At 28.0% G+C, this 26,149-nt stretch overlaps 9 protein-coding genes across 9 annotated transcripts; 3 read left to right on the forward strand and 6 right to left on the reverse strand.

Annotated features, from left to right (window-relative positions):
- Nucleotides 1-3,734: 3,734 nt before the first annotated feature.
- OCT59_016328 (uncharacterized protein) lies at nt 3,735-5,741 on the reverse strand (the record flags this gene model as incomplete). Its single annotated transcript, XM_066132404.1, has 6 exons — nt 3,735-4,094; nt 4,162-4,611; nt 4,702-5,044; nt 5,125-5,224; nt 5,288-5,439; nt 5,520-5,741. 6 exons carry the CDS (start codon nt 5,739-5,741, stop codon nt 3,823-3,825), a joined length of 1,539 nt encoding a protein of 512 aa, XP_066003393.1. The 3' UTR covers nt 3,735-3,822.
- A 231-nt stretch (nt 5,742-5,972) lies between these two features.
- On the forward strand, nt 5,973-7,802 carry OCT59_016329 (uncharacterized protein). The gene is made up of 8 exons (XM_025313375.2): nt 5,973-6,239; nt 6,348-6,464; nt 6,556-6,618; nt 6,695-6,746; nt 6,820-6,910; nt 6,987-7,293; nt 7,373-7,419; nt 7,539-7,802. Exons 1-6 carry the CDS (start codon nt 6,139-6,141, stop codon nt 7,229-7,231), a joined length of 669 nt encoding a protein of 222 aa, XP_025187579.1. The 5' UTR covers nt 5,973-6,138; the 3' UTR covers nt 7,232-7,293; nt 7,373-7,419; nt 7,539-7,802.
- On the reverse strand, nt 7,604-10,118 carry OCT59_016330 (uncharacterized protein). The gene is made up of 6 exons (XM_025313374.2): nt 9,903-10,118; nt 9,592-9,777; nt 9,371-9,513; nt 9,047-9,241; nt 8,246-8,746; nt 7,604-8,166 (listed from the first exon to the last, which is right to left on the reverse strand). Exons 1-6 carry the CDS (start codon nt 10,018-10,020, stop codon nt 7,861-7,863), a joined length of 1,449 nt encoding a protein of 482 aa, XP_025187578.1. The 5' UTR covers nt 10,021-10,118; the 3' UTR covers nt 7,604-7,860.
- An 824-nt stretch (nt 10,119-10,942) lies between these two features.
- Nucleotides 10,943-11,767, reverse strand: OCT59_016331 (uncharacterized protein; the record flags this gene model as incomplete). The annotated part of the gene is made up of 3 exons (XM_066132405.1): nt 11,723-11,767; nt 11,413-11,633; nt 10,943-11,341 (listed from the first exon to the last, which is right to left on the reverse strand). The coding sequence occupies exons 2-3, from the start codon at nt 11,527-11,529 to the stop codon at nt 10,943-10,945; spliced, it is 516 nt and encodes a 171-aa protein (XP_066003394.1). The 5' UTR covers nt 11,530-11,633; nt 11,723-11,767.
- Nucleotides 11,768-11,961: 194 nt separating this feature from the next.
- OCT59_016332 (uncharacterized protein) lies at nt 11,962-13,713 on the forward strand (the record flags this gene model as incomplete). The annotated part of the gene is made up of 3 exons (XM_025324205.2): nt 11,962-12,052; nt 12,235-12,370; nt 12,442-13,713. Exons 2-3 carry the CDS (start codon nt 12,344-12,346, stop codon nt 13,711-13,713), a joined length of 1,299 nt encoding a protein of 432 aa, XP_025187576.1. The 5' UTR covers nt 11,962-12,052; nt 12,235-12,343.
- Nucleotides 13,714-13,850: 137 nt separating this feature from the next.
- Nucleotides 13,851-16,701, reverse strand: OCT59_016333 (uncharacterized protein). The gene is made up of 5 exons (XM_025313372.2): nt 15,295-16,701; nt 14,969-15,205; nt 14,680-14,889; nt 14,518-14,597; nt 13,851-14,418 (listed from the first exon to the last, which is right to left on the reverse strand). Exons 1-5 carry the CDS (start codon nt 16,552-16,554, stop codon nt 13,989-13,991), a joined length of 2,217 nt encoding a protein of 738 aa, XP_025187575.1. The 5' UTR covers nt 16,555-16,701; the 3' UTR covers nt 13,851-13,988.
- Nucleotides 16,702-19,168: 2,467 nt separating this feature from the next.
- OCT59_016334 (uncharacterized protein) lies at nt 19,169-20,681 on the reverse strand. Its single transcript, XM_025313369.2, has 5 exons — nt 20,533-20,681; nt 20,337-20,457; nt 20,112-20,245; nt 19,996-20,039; nt 19,169-19,931 (listed from the first exon to the last, which is right to left on the reverse strand). Exons 1-5 carry the CDS (start codon nt 20,656-20,658, stop codon nt 19,748-19,750), a joined length of 609 nt encoding a protein of 202 aa, XP_025187572.1. The 5' UTR covers nt 20,659-20,681; the 3' UTR covers nt 19,169-19,747.
- Nucleotides 20,682-21,894: 1,213 nt separating this feature from the next.
- Nucleotides 21,895-24,671, reverse strand: OCT59_016335 (uncharacterized protein; the record flags this gene model as incomplete). The annotated part of the gene is made up of 7 exons (XM_025313368.2): nt 21,895-22,647; nt 22,730-22,848; nt 22,925-23,257; nt 23,341-23,413; nt 23,884-24,042; nt 24,126-24,256; nt 24,338-24,671. The coding sequence occupies 7 exons, from the start codon at nt 24,669-24,671 to the stop codon at nt 22,141-22,143; spliced, it is 1,656 nt and encodes a 551-aa protein (XP_025187571.1). The 3' UTR covers nt 21,895-22,140.
- Nucleotides 24,672-25,504: 833 nt separating this feature from the next.
- Nucleotides 25,505-25,904, forward strand: OCT59_016336 (uncharacterized protein; the record flags this gene model as incomplete). Its single annotated transcript, XM_066132407.1, has 2 exons — nt 25,505-25,622; nt 25,771-25,904. 2 exons carry the CDS (start codon nt 25,505-25,507, stop codon nt 25,902-25,904), a joined length of 252 nt encoding a protein of 83 aa, XP_066003395.1.
- Between the last annotated feature and the right edge of the window lie 245 nt (nt 25,905-26,149).

Raw genomic sequence — 26,149 nt, forward strand, 5'->3', positions numbered from 1 at the left:
CCTGATTTGGTTTATTTCCGGGAAACTTCAATTCCCTAATATCAATATCCCGAATAATTATCCCGAATGGACATTTTACTGGATTTAGTATAAAAATTTCTCTTTTTAAATTTATTTTATTTTATTTTATTTTATTTTTATTTCTTAAAGAGGAGTTTTCTATGACTATTACAAATAAAAGCCTATCTAGCAATCAAACACTAAAACTCTAAAAGAACTAATAAGTGTGTATAGTACTATGAAAATACATTCCGTACAAATCGACAAAACCTCACCCTTCGATAAAAGATTTAGGGCGTCCCCCGAGAATGCCTCAGGGACCCCCAAATCTATCCTCTAACCTCTCCCCATTTCTGGGGGATAATGCGTTGGTCTACCGAATGCTACCATTACCACAAGGTTAGAGTCGACCGCAATGTGCTCACTCCGTCAAATTGGTAGATCACCATATGGTGGTTGCCCTTTAAATTTATAAATTGAATTAAATTAAATCACATGATTTAGATTAGATTATCCGATAAGATTTGCAAAAGTATGCAAAGTATACAAATATGGAAAAATATCAAATGTAAATTATCAACGATATCAAAGAAATTAATTTGTAATTATTATTTGATATACAGTAATTTAAAAACTATTGAACGAAGTTTCATATTGTTTCTAGTTATCACTCACAAAAAGCTTGGAAAAATTATAGAATATGTAAGTAAAGAATTATTAAATTATTAAAAGTATTTCTGAATTATATAATAAAGTTTATAATTTTCTTACAACTTTCTCCATTAAATCATATTACTTCTTTATCTATTATTTATCAGGTAAACCTTTAATAGAACAAGAAGAATAATAGAAAAAAGCTGCTAATGAAGCATTAAAAATTAAAAAAAGTTTCAAGGTATGGAAGGTCAAAAATAAAATACATAGTATTTTTTGCACAGGTATGTTAAAAAATTTTACATCATTAAAAAAATATTTTATTATGTGATAATTGGCGCATTTTTGATAGATGTTTAGGCTTATAAATATTTTAGTCAATTGGATAAACCAAATTAAATATACTAGTGTTGAATTCAACTTCACACAATGGTGAATCTGGGTACTTTATAGCCCGCAAGTACTAGCATTCAACTCTGGAGACGCGTGGGAAGTACTCTGGCTTTAATTTTATAAGTTTAAAAATCTATATGCAAAAAACAGAGTTGTTTCATGGCAGCTTTGTTATAATATTCTGATAACATGAGCTCATGATATTAAAATTTTATAATATTTTACTTAAAACTAAAATATAATATTTTTTGCGCCAGTTTCAAATTGCTTTTGAAGGTATTTACAATATACATGATATAGAAATCTTATTAGTAATGAAGAAATTAAATCAAAATATAAATGTTTTTTTCAGGTATTTTATTTTAATTAATATTATTTGATTTTTTTTAATATAAAATATAAATTTATCAGAAGTATGACAAAATTTAGAAATATAATAATCAATAAATTTATTTATTTTAATATGTATATATATAATCTTTATCATTTAAATTTTATTGAAATTTCAGTATATAACTAATTATCTACTAATAAGAAATATGTATTGGATTTTAATAAAATATTATTATTATATTATTATATATATATAATATTTTAATTGTTTATTATTAAATACATCACCAATTAAATTTAAAATAATAAAGTTGATAACAAAAGTACCAATATTAGTATTTTCTGATATAAATAAAATTTTAAGTAATAGTATATTATTATATTTAGAATATTTATATATTTAAATAAACAATTTTATTATTAATAAAATTATTAATAGTTATAAAGGTATTAAATTTTAAAAAAAATATATTAATAAATGAATTTTAAAATTTAAAATTTTAAATTGAATTATAGTATAACTGAATATATAAGTTAGTTTAATAATATCAAAATTGTAATTATAATTATTATTTAATGTAATTTAATTTATATTTAATGTTTTATTAAATAAATATAATATATAAAAATTCTTTATAATTGTAATATAAATATATTTTAAATTAATTTTTTTATATTTAGTTAATTAAAAATTATATTTAAAAAAAAAAACAAATTATTATTTAAAAAATTTTTAATTTATTAACTAATAATTATTATTATATATATAAATTTTTTTACATTATAATTTTACCCTTCCTTTGTACTATCAAAATAATATAAAAAAGTAAATATCAAAAAAATTAGCTATATTAAATCATTATAGTAGAATAATAAGAAATTATTCTTTAAATTGGATTAATTTTAGCATTTGGCATATAGTAAAAAATTATTCAAATTATAAAAATGTATGTAGTTTGCTTAAAATATATTAAATGCAAAATAATTTTGAATTTTAAAGCTACATTTTAATATCTTTAAAAGTTTTGTTTTTTTTTTTACTTTTTGAAAAATTTATTAAATAAGTAATAAATATAAATTGAATTCATTTAAAATTCTCAGTTTAATGTAAAAAAAAAAGCAAATTAAAAAAAATGTTTTGCAGTTTAAAGTTAATTATGATAAAAAAAGAATTTTAATGATGTAGTATAGCCGGCTTAATAATTTCTGAATATCACGTTATTATTGCGCATGTACTGCATACTGCGCGACGTGGAAATTTCTGTTTTTATAATTTAACCATATTAAGAATAATCCGTTATATAGATTAGCGATCATCAAAAAAATTCTAACAATGATGAGAAAAAAATCGTTATTGGATTAATACATATGACTGGTTTACAACTAGAATTCGTTATATGTAATATCACGAAATTTATAATAAAATCGTTATCACGAATCGTTATATCAAGTTCTGACTGTACAATTTAAAACTGCTATCTTTAAATGACTAGTTTATTTGTTTATCAAATTTCAATTGAAGATATTACACAATCACACCAAATGCTATGGGGTTAATTCACTTTTGTTATAGATAAAAATATGGAATAATTCAGAACATTCATCAAATTCAACATTAGGAACTTCTGCAGCTTCATCATCAACCCCTTTATCAACAGGAGGTATTATGACAAAGGGAAGAACGTAAAGTTGGATTTTCAAATATTTCTGATTTCGGATAATAATTGGATTATAAGTTCTGAATAAACATAGTAGTATTAATTCAAATAGTTAGGTGGAGTGGTATAATAGAAGAAATATGTTCAAGGTCGTTCGAATTTAAATTGGGTTTTCCTTTTTAACTTAACCGTAATGTTGTTTCGCTTCACTCTTAGCATTCCATTATCATTCCATCATTCATTCTTCGTTCATTCATTTCATTCATCCTCACTCATTCCATCTTAGCTATTGCCCTAAAATTCGGTATTCCAACTTTTCAAAGGAAAGAAATCCCGCAACATATTCAAATTATAATATAATGATCACAAACTATTAAGACGTTCATCGAATTTACGAGACACTTCATAATATCATCATCTAATTAATTATTGTGATCAAATTCTATTTCAAATTTACGTGAGAATATCGGAAATTTTGGAGCTAATGAAAGTAACAAATATAATTTTTTATCATCACTAGGAGAGTTAAAAGACCACTAATAATATATGTATAATTTAATTTGTGGTGACGGATGTGGTAAATTGCACATAATTGCCCGTTATGCTAATATGGAAGAAAATTTCTGAAAGTCTGCGAATGTGTATATATATGTATATGGAGCCTACGAAAATAAATACTTCTTATAAAAAGAATTTGATAACTAAAATTAGAATATTTATTATCATAAATAATTTCAATTACATGAACTTAAATGAATATTAAACATCTATGTAATTTTCTGATTCAGTCAATTTTATCATTATCACCTTTATATCGCCATTGAGATACTTTCTTCAAAGCAATCCATATTACCCAAGCGCAACCCGCTAATGCTACTATAATTGTCCACCATTCAACAAATTTTAAATGACTTAATTGACCTATAGGAACTTTAACTACTTCTCTTGGCCAAGAAGTGCTACGTAAGAATTCTTGTTTTGGAAGAAGGTACTTTATTTCTGTTGTTGATGGAAATAAGAGAGATAAGGGAAGAGGGGTAGGTGCAAATAATGGTTCTGCTCAAAAAGAAAAAAAAAATTCAATCTTTTTTCTTTAATAATGATAATAATAATAAAATAATACCTCGCGGTTCATTTTTTATACTTTCACAAACTCGTATAACAAATGGCCATGGCGCTCTTGCAAATACATGACTTTGCGTATTTCCAGAAATGGCTGGTTGATATCTCATATGAAGTGGTAAACTAAATTCACACAAGTCCTCTGAACTTTGCTTTGCAATTAAAATCAGACTACCCCATTTTAATGACGCCACTCCAAAAGGAATTTCCAAATCTGTTTCTCCCCAAACCTTGATCTGTTCATCCGAGAATTTATCTTTAAGTTGGTATACATCTACAAAAAAAGAATTAGGTAATACATAAAGGATATAGTCTTTACACTTGTCTTCTATTACCGAATATTTAATTGATGTACTAAAATAAGGATGAAAACTTTGAGAGGGATATATGCTTGAATTAAAAAATGAATCAGAAGAGAGAGTTCTAGGATATTCAGTAACCATTGTTGGTTCTATCCGTTAATAGCGGTCAATCCGTAATATTAGTCAGATAAACAGTTATTGAAATAAACGAATGAATAAAAAAAATTTGCAATACACACCAGGTTGGTCATCTTCGCCAAATACAATTTTCTCGCCAAGAATAGACTCAGAGTCTAATTGCGGACCAAAAACTCCCAGTTCGACTCTATCATCCTGATTATCTTTATTAATTTCTATATTTTGATTTTGATACTTCCAAATCATTCTTAATTCTGCTTTAGTTTTGTTCGTCTTTTTATCAAAATTAAAATGAAGATCTATAATAGCTGGACGACGATATTCTTTAGATGACCTTCTTCCCAATATTGATGATGAACTCGGTACATCATAAGATGGAATTGATGAATAATAATAGATATTTCCATCAGGAAGGGAAATCGAATTCAAAAGATCTATATGATACTTTTAGATAGGATTATAATTTTTTTTCAATTCAACACGATCCTATTTTATTGAGATTTTATCTTTACGTCTAAACGTACCGTACGTTTCGATGATTTTTCCTTATCACACATTACTACACCAAGTAATGCATCAAGATATTTGCATATGGTCAAAAAATCCATATTCTTGTAGCCTAGTCTAAAAATATCGTGAGATTAGGTATTTGAAATAAAATATCTGATTATTCGTATTTATAAGTACCTTTCGCTAAACGTTTGGTTACCTAAAGAGATACCAATATGGATTCCAGGTACAGGAACAATATTTAAAGGATGAAAGAGAGTTTGGGTTTCAGACGCTATTTGAACACGTAATGTCCAATTTTCACTCCAAGCGGTTGATTGTGTTACTGACTATTGAAAAGATAATATTCCAGTAACTGGCTATTCTGTCATTTGAACTTTAAAGCCAAACGAACAATAGCCTTTACTACCTTTATAATTTCTTCAGGTGTCGTTTTGACCCTCCACTCCCGTATTCCAGTAAAATTATTGACTCTAACAGCATGTTTTCCGAGAATTTGTATCGTATCCTCCGTAAACGCGTCAAGAGCATCCTCTTCAAAAAAAAATGTATGTCTATGTCTGGAAATTGATTCTGCCTTATTCAATAAGAACAATAATAAAACTAAAAGAAAAAATTGGAATGCGATCATTATTGAAAGAGTGAGGAAATTTTAGAGTTTTTTGTACAATATTTTAATGTACGACATACGTGAAATCAAGCATTGTCACGGGATTTTTCACCTTTTATAGTATGATAAAATTTGCCGGAATGGAACCATATTTGATATAAATTTCCGGGGTCGGCATCTACTCCATTTTAAATCCGTAAGAGTATCATCGCCTTTCCATTTTAACGTTCTTCAAGCATATTACGCTCGTTCGCTGTTGTCAAGCACAATTTCCCCGTGAAATACTTGGCGTCACGCTTAAGAACACGTTCAACAGCGTTCGAGCTTTTTTGATATTTTCAAGAATTCTCGAGGCTTTGTTCAAAAAGCTTCACTTCCCCTAGTTTACTTCAACCATCTTTAATAAAGTGCTAATAAAATGGTTGTCGGCATTGAACATTGTGTTTACTGTTTCGATGTTCTCGTTGCTTACCTTGAAGGAAGGATGCCTTTGGAGCCAGAATTCGAGAACAACCAGTAGTAAGCTTTCGTTATATTTAAATACATATATTAATTGTTAGACTAACCAAATTATTTTGATGAGCTAAAATATTATATTAATTAAATACTACTTATTTATGAATGAAGTCCGCTCTTTGTTACATGGAATATCGTTAATCATGGTCAAACCCGTTTGCGCGGTTGCATTGGTAATTTTGAACCTTTACCTCTTCATTCTGGATTGAAAGAATACGCTATTACTAGGTGACTATGTGACTATTGTTTGATTCTTTGATACCTTTTATTAATTCCGCGGTTCTGTTTCATTTGGATTATTTTTTTTTTTGCCAAATAGTGCGATTCACGATAGAAGGTTCTCGCCTATCACTATTCGAGAATTGCCCCATCTTACTTGCGGGTTTGTTCTTGTTTGATTTTATAATTATATCGTTTATTATTTGTGTATTAACTCATTTGATTTCTTGATGTTATAGGGTATCGTTGTTGACAAATTTCGAGGACGCCAAAGATTATCTTGACTGGGAGGTAAAGTTATTACCTTAAACTTTTTACTTTAATACACCTTCTCAACGGAAATTTTAAGATAAGTTTTTATTAGATTGGTGTTCATGGTATTTGGATTGAATTTGTTGACGATCATAATCGCCGCAGAACTGCTACTTATTTGCCTGAGGTTACAGAAGAGCAAGGTATATCAAAAGTTTATTTTGATAATTTAATACTATGGATTAGATTAAAAATAATAAAATTTATTCAAATTTCTAGGCTGGACCAAAGAAGAAGCCATCGACTCTCTTCTTCGCAAGGGCGGTTACAATGGCCGAATTACGGATAAGATTCGAAGTCGAATAGTGCTTACACGTTACCAGAGTGCAAAATATGTTGTTACTTATCAAGAATATCTCCAACACGTTAGTGAAAACCCACTAAAGCATGGTATAAAACACGAAATTAGAAATCCTAAAGATTCTAAGTATCTTGATGAATTCGCTATTGATGAATGGAATTAAGAAAACGCGTTTGTTACGCTTTTTTTAACGTGATTAATAAAAGATATAGATTGATAATACAGGTAAATTATTTATTTATTATAAATATTTTCATTTCTATCTATTTAGACTAATGTATTTTTAATTTATCTTTATGTTTAGCTATTCAGACTTTGAGTTTTTACGCTAGCTAATATATTGTTCAAGAGGTTCTTTATTATTATTATTATTATTATTGACTGGAATTTTTTTCGATTTTAGCAAATGCTGTACCTTCTAACTCGAAATCATCTTATCGTCACCACTCTACACTATTATTACTGTTTAGATTAATTATTATATAAATCAGTCTGCAATTTCTTTAGAAAATAAACAAAGCGTAAAAAAAAGAATAGAAGTACTGGAAAATTCTTTAATTCATAATTCTTTATTTAAATATAGAAATGAATAACATGTTCGGAAATTTCCTTTTAGTTTATTTTGTCAAATAATTATAATTGATATAATTTTGGTTCGATTATTTTTCATTCATCCGCTAATTATCTTTTTTTTCTCTCAAATTTTAAGAAATTATTATAATATTATTAATCTCAGTTCAAAATATCGAATACATTTAACGAAGTTTAAAATATTAAGATAAAGTCGAAATATTAAGCAGTTGTATCGACTTCTCCCGTTTCTTCTAAACACTTGGTACATGTGCAATTAAACCGCCATTTTGTTTCCAATTCATTTCTTCTGTTACTACAATTTCTGTCTCCAACTCTGATATAGCTGATTCTCAATTCTTCTCCAGCTTTGATAGGTTTAGTAGCGACAATAGACAATACATTATTATTATCAGGAAACCTTACTTCTGTATTTGGACTACAACTATGAGCAAGGTATGAAGCAACTCTGTAGAAACCAGCACCAATAACATTTGGTTGACTGCTACGTACAGTTTCTTCCAAATTCTATAATTTAAAATAATTGATTATAAGTAATGAACGTAATATAATAACATTAAGATATAATGATAATTATTATAAATACCTCTTTTATATTATGATCAGTATGTATACCATAGGCATTATACAAAAGTTTACCTTTAAGCATTAAATATCTTTCTTCAGAGATAAATTCTTCCATACCAGGCACTTTTGTTTCAAATAAATCTCTCATCAATTTAATTTCTTTGGACTCTTTATCAGAAGGGTTAACTGATAAAAATCTTAATCGTTCAATATGATCCCAAGTGCTATACTCTTCTTCAATTCCAGTAGCAACTTTCTGTGTTTCTTCATGTACCATTTTGGCCAAAAATCTAGCGATCATTAAAGGATATTTGACTTTTCCTGATTTAACCGAATCCTTTAATCTAGCTTCTTTACTAGAGGGAGAATCATCTCTAGTTGTGAAAAGAAGAGTCTCATATTCTGTCATTGCTTTATCTTTGCATGATTCGGAACAATAAATAGCACCAAATAGATCACTTTCATCGACGAATTTTGCACCATTCAATTCTTTGAGACAATAACTGCAAAATTCATTACCCTATATCATAACAATTTTAAATGAGATTCAACTAATTTTCAAATCATGAAATAAAATATAAGTAGACCAGCTAATTAAGAAATATTTATATTAATTACAATATCGATTAGTTTATCTATATCAAATTTCCAATAAAAACTCAATATATAAATGAGTATATTTGGAACTCAATATATAATTGAGTATATTTGGAAATTATAATGTTTATCTTTTATACAATATTCATCACCGATTTCTTAGGTTGTATGCGTTTTTTATATTAATATAGTGTTAAGATATTATATTTCAAAAAATACATACTTCAAGGCTTGGATCTAATGCAGAAGCAATAGGATGTTCAACAAAGATGACATCACCAGGTTCGAAATCCTTTGTGGAAATGAGAGCGCGACGAACAAGGTCATCAGATGTTGAAATTTGATTGACTTCCTGTACCTTGACATTCATTTCTTTTGGTGGAAAATTTTCAAAATATTCTGCTTGCTTTTTCTTCACCTACGTCGTAGGTGAATAACAAATAATGAATTATGTTCATTTCATTATTAACAAAAAATATAAACAATTATATACAATAATTTAATTTTTTTTTAATATTAATTATTCCTCCGAGACTTGATTTTCTACCTCAATGCTCATCATTTCATAAACCAAAGTGAAAACAGCTTCAGGTATGGTCTTTTGATATATCATAATTAATTCCACTGGATTAGGATAAACTTTCAATGCTTTATAGAAACAGAGAGCAGCGTCGTGATAACCAGATTCACCTAAAATTTATAAAATAAAATTAATTGTTAAAGAAAATTAATGTATACAAATTATATATTAAACTAGCATATACTCACCTACAGCGAACAAACTTTCACCTTTAGCCACTTGTTCCATAAAGTATTTTTCTTTTGCAGCAACATCAGTAGGGAAACTTTCACTACCAACTTGTTCGACAGCTTTTCTGAGAAAATCAGCCGTCTTAACTTTGGTTTCTTCTGCAGCAGCCCTTCTTGCTTTTGCTGCTTTTTTCTTATTCTTTTCTAATATTGTCAGTTATTACACATAAAAAAATTTTAATATATGATCAGAAAAAGTAAAAATTCATAAATTATTTGACATTAAAAGTTTAAAAACTTTGTAGTCAAAAGTTCTCAAATATACTCACTCAATTTCCTTCGGAATTCTGGGTCGGTTTGTCGTAAGTAGTCCCAGTATACGGCATAACCAATGCCGACTATTGCGACGGCACATATACCAAGAACAACTGATTTCTTTATCTCCATAAGAATTATAACTACTAATTTAAAATAATAATTTGAAAAGAAAGAAGAAAAATTGAAAAGATGACTAAAATTTTTTTTTTTGGTTTGGTAAGGATGATCAAATCAGGGAGTACTGGGACATCATCTGATATTTATACTTTAAAATCAAAATACGCGCAAAAAATTTTTTTTTTTTTTTTATCAGGCTTTTTCAGCCTTCATGCTGCTTTATCATGCCTTTTTGCAGGATAATATTTTTTAATTTTTTTTTTTTTTTTGTTTTAAATGCGTTTGTTTTTTGATTGCGCACGTTTCTCAATATTAAAAAATATTCCTAAACAATTAATCACATGCAATGTGCTTTTTCGTAATATTATATAGCTTATTAAAATCTGATAAATCTAATGATAAATGGCGATGTAATTATTGGCAACATCCGGACCTCCCCGATCGTACCAAATCAATTATTTTTCCCCGCTTTTTTTTTTAAACAATGAAAAAAGAAAATATTCTTTGTTGCATGCCCGTTTTTTTTTTTGATGGGTAAAAAAAAAGCCTTTCTTTCCTTTTTTTACCATATTGAAATTAAAAATTAGAAATATACCGTATTTAAAATTTACCTTATTAATTTTAACAATCTGGTGCAAGTACCCAAATTACCAGTACCAATCGATAATACTATACATTCTACAAAATTTCAGGAATATTATATAATGTGTAAGGGTTAAAGGAAAAATTGCCGATAGGATTATCAGCTTGTTCAAAACTTGTTTCTGCTGAAATTTGAGAAACTGACGGCCAACATAGCCTTTACGTTCATAGAAAATGTTGCACAAAATTTTTTAGACTTTTAGGTAAGCATGGTGAGCATTTAAATATATTTATACATCACTTATTATAACGATTATTTTAAATATGACATAATGTAATAATTTGTTTATTGTCAGTAATTATTATTATTACCAGTTTTAACAACATAAAATTCTTTATATAATACATTAGCTCTTTTCAATAATTCTCTTCCTTGATTTTCATTTTTATCTTCTTCATTTTCTTCTTCCTCTTCTTCATCATATAAATTCAAATTAATTCCATCTTCCAAGATACTTCTCATAGGTTTAACATTAGTAACATCAACATCTTGTATAAGTTTGACAAAATAACAAAGCAAGTTAATATCTTGAATTAATTGTGAATCTTCTGTAGGAGATGTTGAACGTAAATTTGATAATTTAAGTAATGATTTATATTCTTCTTGTGATATAATTGGTTTAGAAGTTGTATCAGAACAAGTAATAATGGGAGGTAAAAGTGAGCGAACTGACCAAGTTGGCTTTTCTGGCTTTAAAGAATTTACAGGTATAAATGATTTAAAAATTCAAATTTAATAAAAAATGATTATCAAAACTTTACCAAATAATGTTCATCAATTTTAATTGAAGAATTATTATATCTCATCTGTAAAAATTTTTTTAAATGATTTCTTTTAAAAGAGATCATATTATTTTTTGTAATTAAATTTCGAAACATCGTTGATTGAAAGAATACTTCGAGCCAATCAGATGGATTGTTAAATATAATAATAACAACGGAATAATTAATTTTCCCAATTTCTCCGGACCAATTATATTCTTCTGCAAGAAATATAAATATCAGTAAAAATAACTTTTCAAAATTTAGAAAACAAATAATTACAATAATCACTCTATTTTTGAATACTAACATAAGATAAGATTGTAATTTTAAAAGGGGTAAAGAATTAATGCGTATCAGATTAATATCAAAAGAATGGTGCTTTTTGATGTGTTTCTGATTATCGCAGCATAATGATTTGATTTTCTTGATTTTAAATACGCCTTTTTGATTATCAATAAATATAATGATGATGAGTCAATGATTATTTTTGAGATTTACGATTTGTAAAATAAAACAAAGGTAATTTTGTTTTTTTTTTATTTGCTGGAGAGAAAATTTCAAGATAATTTTTATTGTATCCAAAAGATAAATTATTTATTTTTATCTAGTACAACTTTCGTATTTTGTCAAATAGGAGGTTTGAAAAAAAAAAAATTTATTTATTTTAAACCTTTTAAACTTTTTCATTTTTCTTTTTTTAAAACTCTTCCCCATTTCACCTTTCAAGTTTATTATTATTTTTAATAAATATTTTTTTTTTTCATTTTTCATTGATCAAAATTAATAAATGTTTCGTTCTTCAACATTTTCGATAAATAGTTTAAGTGCAGCAAAAATAAGTGGCAGATTTATTAATGTAAGTCCCATTTTTTTTCAGCGAGCAACTAAACAAACACCGTCATTTACGAAGAGTATCACCACTTCAGTCATGACAGAGCAAAAGACCGAACAAAAGGTAATTCTGAATAAAAAAAAAATAAATTATTTAATATTTAATTATTGATTTTAACCATCTCTTTATATTAGACATTGACTCATGCAGACGAGAATATAAATCCTAAAACGATAGAGTTGTTAAATAAACAAGATAAATATACTATTAACACTTATAATAGACCTCCAATAGTTCTCACCAAAGGTAAAGGATGTTGGGTATACGATTTAGCTGATAGAAAATTTTTGGATTTTTCTGCTGGTATAGCAGTTAATGCTTTAGGGCATGCTGATGCCGAATTAGCATCTGTAATAGCAGATCAAGCAACAAAATTGATTCATTTATCAAATTTGTATCATAACGAATATGCTGGTGAATTAGCTGAATTGTTAGTAAATATTACAAAAGAAGGTGGAGGTTTTGAAGCTGCTAGAGTATTTTTTTCAAATTCTGGTACTGAAGCCAATGAAGGTGCATTAAAATTTGCTAGAAAATGGGGAAAACAAGTTAGTAAAGAAGGAAAAGAAAAATATGGTGTTATATCATATAACAATGCATTTCATGGTAGAACTATGGGTGCATTATCTGCTACTCCATCACCAAAATATCAAGCTCCTTTTTCTCCTTTAGTACCAGGTTTTGTTCATTCTATTTATAATGATATAGAAAAAATTCCTGAAGTTGTTAATGAAAATACTTGTGCTGTTATTGTTGAACCTATTCAAGGTGAAGGTGGTGTTTGGGTAGCTACTGTTGATTTTTTGAAAGCATTAAGAAAAAGATGTGATGAAGTTAATGCATTATTAATCTTTGATGAAATTCAATGTGGACTTGGACGTACAGGAAAATTATGGGCTCATCAACATCTTCCAAAATCTTGTCATCCAGATATATTAACCTTGGCAAAACCACTTGCAAATGGTTTTCCGATTGGAGCCATAATTACCACTGAAAAAGTAGCTAATATCATAAAAATTGGTGATCATGGTACCACATTTGGTGGTAATCCATTGGCATGTAGGGCTGCTTTATCTGTTGTACGTCGTATTAATACACCCGAATTATTAAGTAATGTTAATAGTGTAGGAGATTATTTAGTTAATGAATTCAAAAGATTAGCTTCAAAATATCCTTCTTTAATTACCAATATTAGAGGAAAAGGTTTAATACTTGGTATACAATTTACTGTTGATCCAACTCCTTTAATAGGTTTAGCTAGGGAAAGAGGTTTATTACTTATTACAGCTTCTAATCAAACCGTTAGAATAATACCTCCTTTAATATTGAAAAAAGAAGAAGCTCAACATGGTGTTAAAATTATAGAAGAAATTGTTGATATTTTTGATAAGCAACGTAGTAACTAAAAAAATTTTTTTTTTTAAGATTATATGATTAATTGATTTACTGTATTATTATTTTATTTTATTTTACTTTCTCGGGCTGTTTTTATTTTATCTTTTCTTAATTTATATAGAATGAACATAGTGTCTTCCCAATTTTAGCCAAAAAATTCAAATAAATTATTTAATTAACTTTCAAACTTCATATATAATTTATTGAAAGAAAAAATTGAAAAATTATGTAACATGAGACAAACTTTACTACTACACTATGTAAAAAAAAAAAGAATATGTCTACTTTAAATTTCATCATCAGGACTATTTTCACAATCTACAGGAACATGGAAATCTTCTTCATGAAGTCCACCCCAAGGATTTGAACCAATAATTTTAGCTTTAATACCAAGACCACGTTTTGCAAAACCTTTCCAAAGTTCACATTTGTTTTCGCCATTGGTTAAAATTTCATCGGATTGAATTATTGCATCACGCGCATCAATAAATGATGGACGGCATGGTTGTAATTTCATACCATCAACGACCAATTGTAATGCTACTGTATTACCATGTTTTGGATATTTAAGCGTATCAAGGCCATCAGGTGATGTTTTGGTTGTATACCATTTATATGAATCATGATCTACCGTAGGAGGGAACCATTCTAATGTAAAACCATGTTTTTCTACCAAGTTCCAATATACTTCATACAATATTTCTGCCCAAACCTCTCTATTAACATAAATTGAGAGAGAAAGTAATAATTAAAATTAAATATTTGGCCAAAAAAAAAAGGTTTAACAAAAAAAAATTATGTATAAATATATTTACCCTTTAGCATGTACACCCCAATACTCAGGTTTATCTACATATTTATATGTTTCAGGATTGGTTACCTTCGAAGTAGAATACTACGTAAAGAATAGTTATAAGGTTAATTTTAGTTGTTAATATCAATATTTCACTTTTTTTTAAAAAATATTTTATACTTACAGGATATTTTCTTATTCCATTATCGCCATTAGCCCAATTACCCATACCAAAATCTTTAGTACTATTAAATTCGGGTTTCATACGTAAAATGGTAGCAAAGAAATCTCCCCATCCCTCTCCCATACCACCTGCTTCTCCCCATCCTAAACATCCACTATTAGCTGGTCCTCCTGTCAATCGAGTGGAAATTCCATGGGAATATTCATGGATCTATTCATTATAAAAAATTATTATATTGTTTTTTTTTAAAAAAAAAAAATGTTTATTTTGCTCTATAATTATCACTTACAATAATTCCTGATTCTAAATCACCATCCCTCCATGGATTAGATATGTCCCAAACGTACATGCGCATCTTACCGTGTTGACCATCCGGAGGTGTGGCAAAGTTAGCATTATTAAATCCGGATCCATCTTGTGCGTTTGCAATTACTGGATCTCCTTCTTTACCACCTTTACCATGGTTATATTGTTGGAAGTTACCAGCGACTTCATTAAAACCATATCTATAAAACAAATCGTGAACCTATTAAAAGGAAAGAGAATTATATACTTAATATATATATGCATATTTTAAAAATATTTGGGTGAATAAATTTAATTATAAAACATTACCATGTTATTCCAGTAGAATAGATTGGTTACGGCAACATCAATATAAGATTTGGGTGGATCAGATAAATTCAATGGGAAATCAAATATTAAAAATTCAGTACCCTCAGGTCTATAATTATTTTCCCATTCCCATCTTCCATTTAAATTTTCTTGAGCATAAACATTATTACCAATAGTATTGGTAAAATTTCTTTCCCCTTGATTGTGCCAACCATAAGGTGAAGAAATAACATCATTAGGATCAGTAACTAATTCCCGACCACCATCTAAAGGATCATTTACACCTAATGGGAATACATTATAAGTTGCATCCGCAACCCAATCCATCAATGCAATTAATTCACCTGTATTAGCATTAATATGTGCATGATACCAATTGTTTTCCATTTCAATTTGTAAGTCCCAAACCAATTGCAATGACATATCATCCAGTTGAATATAATTTTGTGAAATTTTAACTGGTGATAAAGCGAAAGGAACATTTTCAACCATTAAATAACCTTGATCATCAAATGATTCATAATATTGTAAATTTTCTGGTTTAATAGCTTGTTTATCAATGTATGATGAAAACGAGTTTAATGCCTCAAATGGTGATATAGTTTTTCCTGAATCATTAACCTTATATTTAACTGTATTATGATTATCGCTACCTTTTACATTCTTTTTTCCTTGGTTTAAAAAATCTAAAGGACGAGTAGAAATATAAACTTGACGAGAATTAGAAGCGATAAAATATTTTCCATTTTTCATAAAAATATTCTCTTCCTCAGGTTGATTAGAGAAATCGGAACATTTATTTTGACCAAGTGATGGCGGTAAAACAAAACTATCACCATAAGAGATTACTCTACCATATTTGTCAATGTTGACATTTAAGTCACCATTAACAACTTCTAATCCATTATAAATTTGTTTAATATATACATGAGTAATTCCGTTATGTTCCGATTTATATATATTTTTAATTTTAAAATCAGCATCTGGATGAAGGCTTTCTTTAACGAATTTGATAGCAATTTCTTGAGGTGATAATTCTTCGTTCGGTGATGTTAATGCGTTAATGGAAGGGTTCGTGGTACGTAACGAATTTGGAACTACATATGATCGATGAGCAAGTTCCGGTCCAAAATTTCCTTTACTTCTTGAGATGTTTGAAGTAGAGGTAAATTTATTATTAATAGCATGAGCTCTACTTTCGCTAGCTGCCAAGGCTAACAACGCCCATGTTATTAAAGTAATAGTCTTCGTTGGTTTCATCTTTATCTTTAAATCGATTCCTTCGTTTAATTTCTTTAAATTCTATCTCATAAAAAAAAAGCAAAATGAAGGAAGGAATCCTAAAAAAAAATTTGTATGAATGAACACTTTACTTTATTTATATAAAAATCCGAATATTTCTAATATAAGAGGTACAAAGGAAAAAAAAGGAAAATAAAGTGAATATTCGGAATAACTTATTGTATAATAATCGGGAAAATATTATTATTTATACAGGGCTAAAAAGTAGCCTTATGAGTGTGTCACTTGACCAATCCACAAAGGTTTAAAAGGTTTAATGTAAAACCTAGATAGGAGATAGATAACCAATAATATAGTAATTATAATATGCATAATGAGCGTTTAAAGTTAATCATTTAATGATAGATCAGATCTTGCTAAATTAGGAGTAGATTGATTTATTTTTAAACGATAACAAGCATACAATTTAGCTTATGAATTCCGTGATCACAATATATGTTTTCTTAGCATTTTCTGTAAGAGTATTAATCATTCTTGTTGTCAACTTAAATCCACCTTCATCTCATAAAGTCCTGTATTATTTTATGCTTTCAGATAATAAACGCTAACTGGGAATATTAAATTTGTGATCTTTTATTGTATTTAATTTCTTCCGAGACCCATTTATACAAACCTCATACTCCAACAAGTCTAATATTACAAGCTTTACCATATCTGCCCATATATTAGGTAAGGGAAATGGCGTTATTGTTTCCATGATATAGATCTTGATATATTTCAATTGAAATTCATAAATAGTATTTATTGTAAAACACAAAGCAAGTAATGGATAATAACGAATAAAAGAATCCAACTTATGATATAACTGTAACTCAGATCTTCATCTGATCATTCTTGAAATGTGTCCAATCATTTTTTTATTAGAAGTCCACTCACTTCAGTAACTGAGAATTCTTTAAGAAATAATAGTATTTTTTCCATTAGATCGGCTTGAGGCATGTTTCTCCGTATGAAACACATCATTTTTATAAAGAATTCAGAGAGGATAAGAGCTAAAACGTTAACTATATATGTTACTTCAGACATCGGTTCTTTAGTGATTTTGATATCATGATCAATAATGTTAATAATATTACAAAGAAATCTCTAATATCTTGCTCCATATTGTCTTCTGTTTTTCTTCTTCCCTCCTTACATCGCTATTCGCTACACATCTGTTCAACAATACTTTCGTCTAATGTACTTAAGAAATCATCCTTGTCCTTAGAATTAATTAATGTAACATCATAATACTCAGCGGATTTTTGTCAAGTAGATATCGTATGAGACAAAATCCCATTTACAAATTACAATCCAATAGTGTTTTTGCCACCAATAATAGTTTGATCCGCATTATATTCTTTGCCCTTTTCTTCTTTGTCGTGGTTATACTTGGTTCCTTGTGAGCTGACTATAAAGAGATTTGGTTCCGGTCATTTATGAATGTGTTGGGAAAGTATCATAGTGCAGACTTTCTCCTTCTTCGGAATAATACATTAGACTGGTGTACGATATCCAGTTGTATCAGCTTTGTTGTAATTAGAAGCTTTCGTATACAGCCACAGAAAAAAATTCAATTATATAGCCCTAGGCTTGTTAATTAGTAAGACTAGATTTATAGCATCCATGTATAGATTATTTCACTTTTTTTTCGAGATACAGTTCTTCTTTGTCTCTAAGTTCTATTCCTTTCTTTTCGTAGAAATAGAAGAAGGGAATAACAAGCCAGAAAGTATATACCGTAAGAATTATAACGAAGAGACTAAGAAAATTATTGACGAAATATTAAATAGGACAATAATCATTTTCTTTTGAAATAATAAGTCGGATGCCAAAATCTTTCATATGCTTTGCCTTTGAAATGAACGTCAAAGATGGCTAATAAAGATTTTGCCAAATTACCCATATTTCTATTTTGACGGAAACATGAGCCAAGGCATGTTTGAGGTAGTCAATTGGGCTATATTACAAGAGTGTTATAAATTCTAGCAATTGCTTTGGGATTTGATGAAAGTAAACTTTTTCTACTTGAGTCATTCATTAGAGGCCATGACACGAGTGTGGCTTATATTATTAATAATTAATTTTAAGATTTTCCATTCCCGATCCCTTTTGAACATACTAAATAGAATTCTCGTTGAATATGACGTAAAGCTTTCTCGTGTGTTTTCATTGAATAAAGGGGTTGAAGTCTTTTATCAAAAACTCTCTTAAATATCGACATAATCATACTGTTACATTTTGTAAGGGAAGAAATGTACTAGTTTTATAAGCAATTAAGCAATTATACAAGACAAGAGTTTGGGAAATATGAATGTTTGAGCTATACTATTTACGTTCTCACCTTTATGATGAAAGTCACGGGTATTTAAATTTTACCGATTTGGAAATTATTATCCTATTATGTACCTACAGAAATGTTTATCACGAGTTCCTTAATGTACAATGAGGGTGTACGATATTAATGGCCGGAATTAACGCTAACGCTATCACGTGCAAGTGCATAACTCCTAAACTCGGGCCAGTTTGTACGTTAAAATTGTACACCCCCACTGTACGTTAAGGTCGCCCGTTTATCACTCCCTTGGTGGTGTATATATTTAGTGTTAATGGTTTTTGTAAAATTTTTAGGAATAACGTTATTTACCCTCTAGCTCGCAACACCTCCCGAATAGCCTTTTCATTATTAATATGTCTGCAGACGCCGAACAAAGAACCTACGCAAAATCGGTTACGACTTTTCAAGCCTTCCCCTTTACATATCATTCACGAAACTGCTTATGTACTGAATTTTTTAAAAAATTGAATTACCTTAATAGTCTACATCTCACGAACATGTTTCCTATCTATACCATCAGGTGCAATTAAATAAGCATCGAAATTACGAAATTATAAAAGCCATCAATATATGATGAATTATTGTTTGAAATAGAGTTAATTGAGGAAGTGTATGGACAATTAATGAAGAATTTGGTTAATGATTGTTGATTATTAAGGAAAAATCTGTAATGTAATTGTTAGTGCCATGATTTCTATATTTAGCAACAAACATAAGATACATATTGCGAATATTAGTTTAAATATCATTTCATTATGACTTTTCTCACATGAGATTTAATTAAACAAGTTTTTAAACTTGAAATATTATTCACTTAAAATGAATCAATATTTATTATTTCTTGATTTGACTATATAATGCTTCAAAAATTATATCACCCATATGATCATAACCCTCAACTGTTAAATGAACACCATCATCCCAATATAATTCTTTTTGATCTTTTGGAATAGAATTTATAGGAAGTTCTTTTGATAAATCACATAATATAATTTTATCATTCTCCGCTGAATAATTTCTATTATAAAATAAATATTAGTTTCATTAGAAATTAATGAAATTTTTTTATGTTAATTTCTAACCTTATCAATTCATTCACTTCCTTCCTTCTTTTTTCGGGTTCATCCTAATACAAAAGATTAAAATAATGTATTATTAAAATAAACAAGTAATCTAAAAAAACGTAGTCAATACTCACAATATAAGTGAACTCCATCTCCATGATAGTTAATGCAAATACGATTGCACCATGATTTTCACAAATATCATAAAGTTCTTTTAATTTGCTAAATATTTTATTAGAATCAAACATATTACAAACATCATTTGTACCTAAATTATCAAAACGTATATGTTTAAAAAAAAAAAAGAATAAAAAGGAGAAAACGAAACGAAAATTTTTTACAGAAAAGAACTTCATTACCTCCTAATATGACAACATAATCAAACTTTTTTCCTTTATCAGTTTGTTTGCTTATTGCTCTCCGAAGACGATTCTCATAATTACTTACAACACGAGCTCCTGATTGTCCTTCTATTGTTACCTGTAATAATTAATAATATATTGCGTATAATTAAATTGGGAACCGATATTTTATTTTATTTTTTTTGTTTTATACCTCAACTTCTGTTCCAGCTTCCTCGAATCTTTTCCTAAATTGGATTCCATAAGGATGATAAACGGTACCATATCCACTGTATCCTTCTGTCAGAGAATCACCCAATAAAAGAATTGAAGTTGTCATCGTAGGAAGTGAATTTTGTTCTTGTTGATTATTCGGCTATTCGCCATAATTATAGGGAATCCTTTAACGGAGTTGAAGTACTTACAATTCCGATTCGATATGCATAAAATGAGTTTATTATTTATCATCTCATTCTTAATTTTCTTTATTTGTAAATATAACCCTACGAGATTTGTATTGATTTGTATTGATTAAGAAAGGATGGCGTAAGAATGTAAGATGAATGATTCTGCACTACAAATATTTAATTATCACGTGATGGCCACATAACCGAAAATCGTATGATATTAGGACGAGGATGGTTACATGGGGTAGATAATTACGGAGGCATGCCTTTTAAACGTTATCTACTCCATTCTTTCTTTTACTTAGCCAGCTAATGTATTCATATATAATAGACAATTGATTTTTTACATATACAAAGATATCCAGTTTTTTAATTTAGTAATTATAATTCATGATTTTTCCAAGTTTTTATTACTATAAAGAGAAATTTTCCTGCTTAAAATTTTCAGATCAAAATTATAATATAATAATTGAACAGAATTAATTTATTATTGGATGGGTCTTCGACTCTTCGACCCGATATCTATATTTCCCCACCCAATAAGTATTTAATATATAGATTATCATGCTCATGAAATATCTCGCAGGTAAATTCAAAATTTGCCAAAAATATCAACACCTTAATAATAATAATAAATTAATAATAACATATTTGACTAATCTATTAAAATATAAAAACTTTATTAATGAAATTAAAGATAGTAAAAATCATAAATTCGTAAACTAGAAATTTTCAAACCTAAAGGAAGAAATTTATAAAAGTCAAAATTTATGAATTGAATTACTTCAGCTTATAACAAACTTTATTTACATTTATTAAATAAAAAATTTATATACTAAATATAAAATTCATATTTGAAAAATGAGATTTTTTATGACTTGCAATATACCGGCATTGTATTCTTAGATGAAACCCGAAAATTAGCAGGCAATTATAGCTGTTAAAACTTACAAATAAAGGAATAAAAATAAAATACTTTATTTGGTTACCAATATAATGCTCTTTTATATTTAAACTAATAATATAAAGATTTATTTATTTTTTACATTTTTTTTTCTATAAAACAATGAACAGATAAGTTAATTTTATTCTACTTATACTCAATTCTAGATTAAGATGAATCAACTGATAATTCAAAAGTTTGTTTTTATCACTTACTATAAATTTTTGAAGATATTTAAAAGATTGTCCATTTTTAAATGATTACTTTATTTATATGAATCTATAAAAAGTATGTTTACAATTTATAAACTCAAAAAGTTTTCTTATAACACTTTAATATATGTTAAATTTGGAGCAAAGAATTAATTTCCTTCAAATTAAAATCTTTTAAATCTTCCAATTAAATTGCTAAATGCAATTTAATATATAAATTAGGGATATTATTTTTTTAAATATACAGGTTTACACTCTTATTAGCCTTCATCGTTACTATGTTGACTTTTTTCGCTACCTTCTTTAGATTTTTCTTTGTCATCATCTTCAATATCCATTATATCACCCTCATTTTCATCTTGTCCATCGTTATCTACGGTCATAGTTTCTTCTTTGTTATCACCATCATCATCATCCTTATTATTTAACTCCTCTTCATAAAATTCATCTTCACCAAGAAGAAACATTGAATCATCTTTTTTAGAATCCTTATCTTCCTCCTGCTTATCATCCTTTTTATTTTCTTCTTCATTTTGCTCATCATCTTCTTCTTCTGATGAATTCTCATTTTCTGTCTCGTTTTCTGAATCTTCATCCGATTCTCTTCTCTTTCCTTTCATTTTTTCTTTTGAAAGTCTCTTTAATTCAGCTACCTGAGCTTTCATTCTCTCTTGAATTTCAGCAATTCGTTTATCTCCAGTTTCGATTTCTTGCTGCTTTTGTGATAAATCTTCTTTAGCTGTAGTAATTTTGCCGGTAAGTCGTTCCTATTATTATTAATGAAATTTAATGATTATAAAAAAATTTTTTTTTTTTTTTAAGATACGATTTATTTAATAAGAACCAAACCTGTATTAACGGATTAATTGCAGAAGCGAAATGTGATTCAAAGTTTTTAATTTCTTCTTCTAATTTAGCAATATCGGTAGTTAATTCTTCTCGTTTATTCAATATTTGTGTCAATTCAGCTAAAAAATATCATAGATAAAATTAATATACAGTATGAAAAAAAATATTCATTTGATATTTTTATTAATGACATACGATCTTCATCCTCATCCTCGTCCGATTCTGAAGTAGATTCTTCCGACTCTGTTGTTTCCTCATCGTCATTTTTATCACTAGAGTCAGACATTTCATCAAATCTTTCAAGAGCATTTTCGAACTCCTTTTGCAAATCATCATCGGGTGTTGAAAATTGATCCTCATCAAGAATTTCCTCGCCTAATACTGTCGTATCTTCTTCTAATTCTACATCATAATCATCTTCTTCACCTTGTACTTCTTCAACCTCCTCTTGTTCTTCTTCCTCATGTGCTTTTGACCCAATATATGCAGCTGGTGTTGCTGTTTCTGAATCAATTGCATCCTCCCATACTTTGTTTCGATTAATTTGAAACTCACCGGTTAAAAAAAATATTTTAAATGAAAGTAATGATGATTATTATAAATATAAGTACCAAGTTTAACTTCCTCTGCTAACGAATCTTCATGCAATAATTTTTCAACCTCTTTTTCGATGTCTTCAATTTTCTATATTTATCAATAATATCACGTTTTTATAAAATGAATCGAATTTAGTAAATATAATCTTTAATATTAAATTGATATCAGAATCAGGATATTTGTAAGATTGTATAGTTTAATTTAGATATTTGACGTGGAAATAGTAATCAGCAAGAAGGATCAATTAGCTAGAGTAGAAGACCTCAAAATGCATAAATTAATTAAAATCATCATTTCAAATAGCAAATTCATAAACTTTTTTTTTTTTGGTCTATTTAATTTTCAGATAGGATGCTTACAACTATTTTTTACCATCCTCTTGCTTAACTTTTAACTTTTGAAAATAAAAAAATTTATATTTTTTTTTTTGAATAGTCATGATAAGAAGATCAAATTTAAACCTCTGAACTTTATAAATTTGTAAGAGACGACCTCATTCCATAATTCAATCCAAAGCGGTACATAAGAACGCATCAAAAATATAAAATACACTTTACCTTAGCAGAGATACGTTTTCTAAATCTTCTTTTCCTGACATTCTTCAAAGGAGGTGTTGTTAATCCGTCAGGCCATTCAAACTCGTCAACATTTGAAGATTTAGAATTTTCAGTAAATAATTGTTCATCATCTTGAATTTGAGATTCTACAACTAACATCTATTAAAATTTAAATTAAAATTGAATTGAATTTTTTTTTTTTTGAATTTATTGAAAATTATTAAATGGATTATTGAAATTACCTGACAGATATCAGCAACTTTATAGTACTGTATTTTATTAAAAGTTTTCTGAGCCTCAATAATACAAGGTAAATCGACTAACTTAGCACGATATTTTTGATTTTCAAAAGTGAATATTGCACGACGAGGATCTAATTATTATTATAAAATAAATTGAATCAAAAAAATAAATTATTATTTTTTGATTTGAAATAAATCTTCAATTAGTTTACCTTTAAAAATAATCCCAATATCGTCAGTAAATTTTCCGGTTTTAACTTTTTCTCTAAACTTTTGTTTAACATCCTCTGGAACCATCAACCTTAATATAAATTGTTCCTCAATGGGAATATCTTTTTCTTCAATATCGTCATCCTCAGGTATTTTACCTAATATAATAGGTCTTTTCTTTGTACCTGTAGAAAGTCTACGTTTTTGTTTATCTCTTAGTAAAGCTTCACTTCTAGGTATTTTTATTTTTAAAGGTGCTGAAGATTTTGAAGAGCCAGTAACTGAGGTAGTCGTAGGAGAAGGAATATTTTTTTTTGAATCTCTAGGCCTTCCCATAATTTTTATTTATAAAAAACTGTCGAATTCGGTGTCGAATTCGAGCTGCTTTTATATTCTACATTTAACATAGATAAATAAATTTGACGTTTAGTTGGTAGAGTTGATTTGAACCACGTGTTCATCAACAATACACTTATTTATATTTATTAGATTTTAGCCAATAAATTTTTAATAAAATAGTAGGAAATCTTAGATTACACTCTTTACTATATTAGGTAAATCGCTTTATCACGTGTTAAATACTATTATTTCAGACAAGATCGCATATACACATATACAACGTTTTAATGCCAAATTATTATGGTGGTTTATTTCTTATTTGCAATAGTCTATCTGAAATTTAAAAGCCAATAATATAAGAAAAGGAAAAAATAGGAAAAATAAATGGAATAAACTAATATAAAAACATAAAATAACTAGCAAAAAAAGTAAAATATACTTAATAAATACATTAATTCTACTACTTTTATCATTAAATTAATTTTGCAATTAAACTTCTTTTTTTTTTCCTTGTAAAGTAAAATACTTTTTCTAGTATTTTTAAATGGTTATTTAAAAAGTATAACTAATGGGTGATTTAATCTTTTAGTAAATTTTATATAATTATATAATTTTACCCAAATTTTCAAAAAAAAATATAAATTATAATTACAATAAAAAATAAGAGATATTGTCAAAAATTATGTAAGAAAGCTTTGGTCATTATGCTCTATAATATCCAAATATATAAAATCTATATAAAGTGAAATGAATAATAACAATAATAGAACTCTTACCGCTGATCACATGAACCATTTTACGAATATTTTCAGCAAAAATAACTAACAACTATGGCCACTGATAATAACAAAGACTTCACTCTTAGCCTTGCTGAGGCACAACATCTTACTCAAGAAAATACTAGTGCAATGAATGTATACCAAACGTTTAAAGACTTCAGCCTTGTGAGTAATTTCAGTCAGGACAGACAGGCAATTTCTGCAAGGTGGCTTCTCTATCTGTGTTTCTGTTAAGATTGAATGAAGTCTTATTGGTAAATTTTGTCTCCAATATGCCAGATGAACTAATGGATTGTTTTCTGCACAATTGCTATAAGGCCAAAATCGAACAGTGGGAGAATTTTCCCTTCTTCATCTTGTGGGAGGAGACACCGGTTCATTTGGTCGTGTATCTGTCAATTCTTCAGTAGCGTTTTCTTGGAATTGCTACGGCCTATCAATGCCACCCTGAACGACACATTTAAATTCTCTGTCGCTCAGACTTCCACATCACATTTATCACAGCTGGAGTCAATGAGATTGTGTCTCCAAGAGTACTATCCATCTCGCTAATTGATTTTGATGTTTGAAAAAGATATTGTATTTGCTCCTCGAGAAACCTCAAGGTTCTCGGGAAATTATCCTGAAAAGTTATGGAATTTGTCCAATGTTGATCGTATAAAATAAGCACGGCTTCCCGTTTCGTTGTAAAAATAT

Source organism: Rhizophagus irregularis, chromosome 24 (assembly GCF_026210795.1).
Source record: "Rhizophagus irregularis chromosome 24, complete sequence".
NCBI classification, from domain to species: domain Eukaryota; kingdom Fungi; phylum Glomeromycota; class Glomeromycetes; order Glomerales; family Glomeraceae; genus Rhizophagus; species Rhizophagus irregularis.

Excerpts from the sequence above, each read along its gene's own strand:
- OCT59_016329 (XM_025313375.2), top strand. The coding sequence starts at position 6,139 with ATGGTTGTCGGCATTGAACATTGTGTTTACTGTTTCGATGTTCTCGTT. Across the intron at positions 6,465-6,555 it reads AAAGAATACGCTATTACTAG|TGCGATTCACGATAGAAGGT; the intron begins GTGACTATGTGA and ends TTTGCCAAATAG. Across the intron at positions 6,911-6,986 it reads TGAGGTTACAGAAGAGCAAG|GCTGGACCAAAGAAGAAGCC; the intron begins GTATATCAAAAG and ends TCAAATTTCTAG.
- OCT59_016330 (XM_025313374.2), bottom strand. The coding sequence starts at position 10,020 with ATGGAGATAAAGAAATCAGTTGTTCTTGGTATATGTGCCGTCGCAATA. Across the intron at positions 9,514-9,591 it reads TGAAAGTTTGTTCGCTGTAG|GTGAATCTGGTTATCACGAC; the intron begins GTGAGTATATGC and ends TATAAATTTTAG. Across the intron at positions 9,242-9,370 it reads ATGAAATGATGAGCATTGAG|GTGAAGAAAAAGCAAGCAGA; the intron begins GTAGAAAATCAA and ends CCTACGACGTAG.
- OCT59_016333 (XM_025313372.2), bottom strand. The coding sequence starts at position 16,554 with ATGAAACCAACGAAGACTATTACTTTAATAACATGGGCGTTGTTAGCC. Across the intron at positions 15,206-15,294 it reads TATTCTACTGGAATAACATG|GTTCACGATTTGTTTTATAG; the intron begins GTAATGTTTTAT and ends TCCTTTTAATAG. Across the intron at positions 14,419-14,517 it reads TGGGGTGTACATGCTAAAGG|AGAGGTTTGGGCAGAAATAT; the intron begins GTAAATATATTT and ends TTATGTTAATAG.
- OCT59_016334 (XM_025313369.2), bottom strand. The coding sequence starts at position 20,658 with ATGACAACTTCAATTCTTTTATTGGGTGATTCTCTGACAGAAGGATAC. Across the intron at positions 20,246-20,336 it reads TTATGTTGTCATATTAGGAG|GTACAAATGATGTTTGTAAT; the intron begins GTAATGAAGTTC and ends TTGATAATTTAG. Across the intron at positions 20,040-20,111 it reads AGATGGAGTTCACTTATATT|GATGAACCCGAAAAAAGAAG; the intron begins GTGAGTATTGAC and ends CTTTTGTATTAG.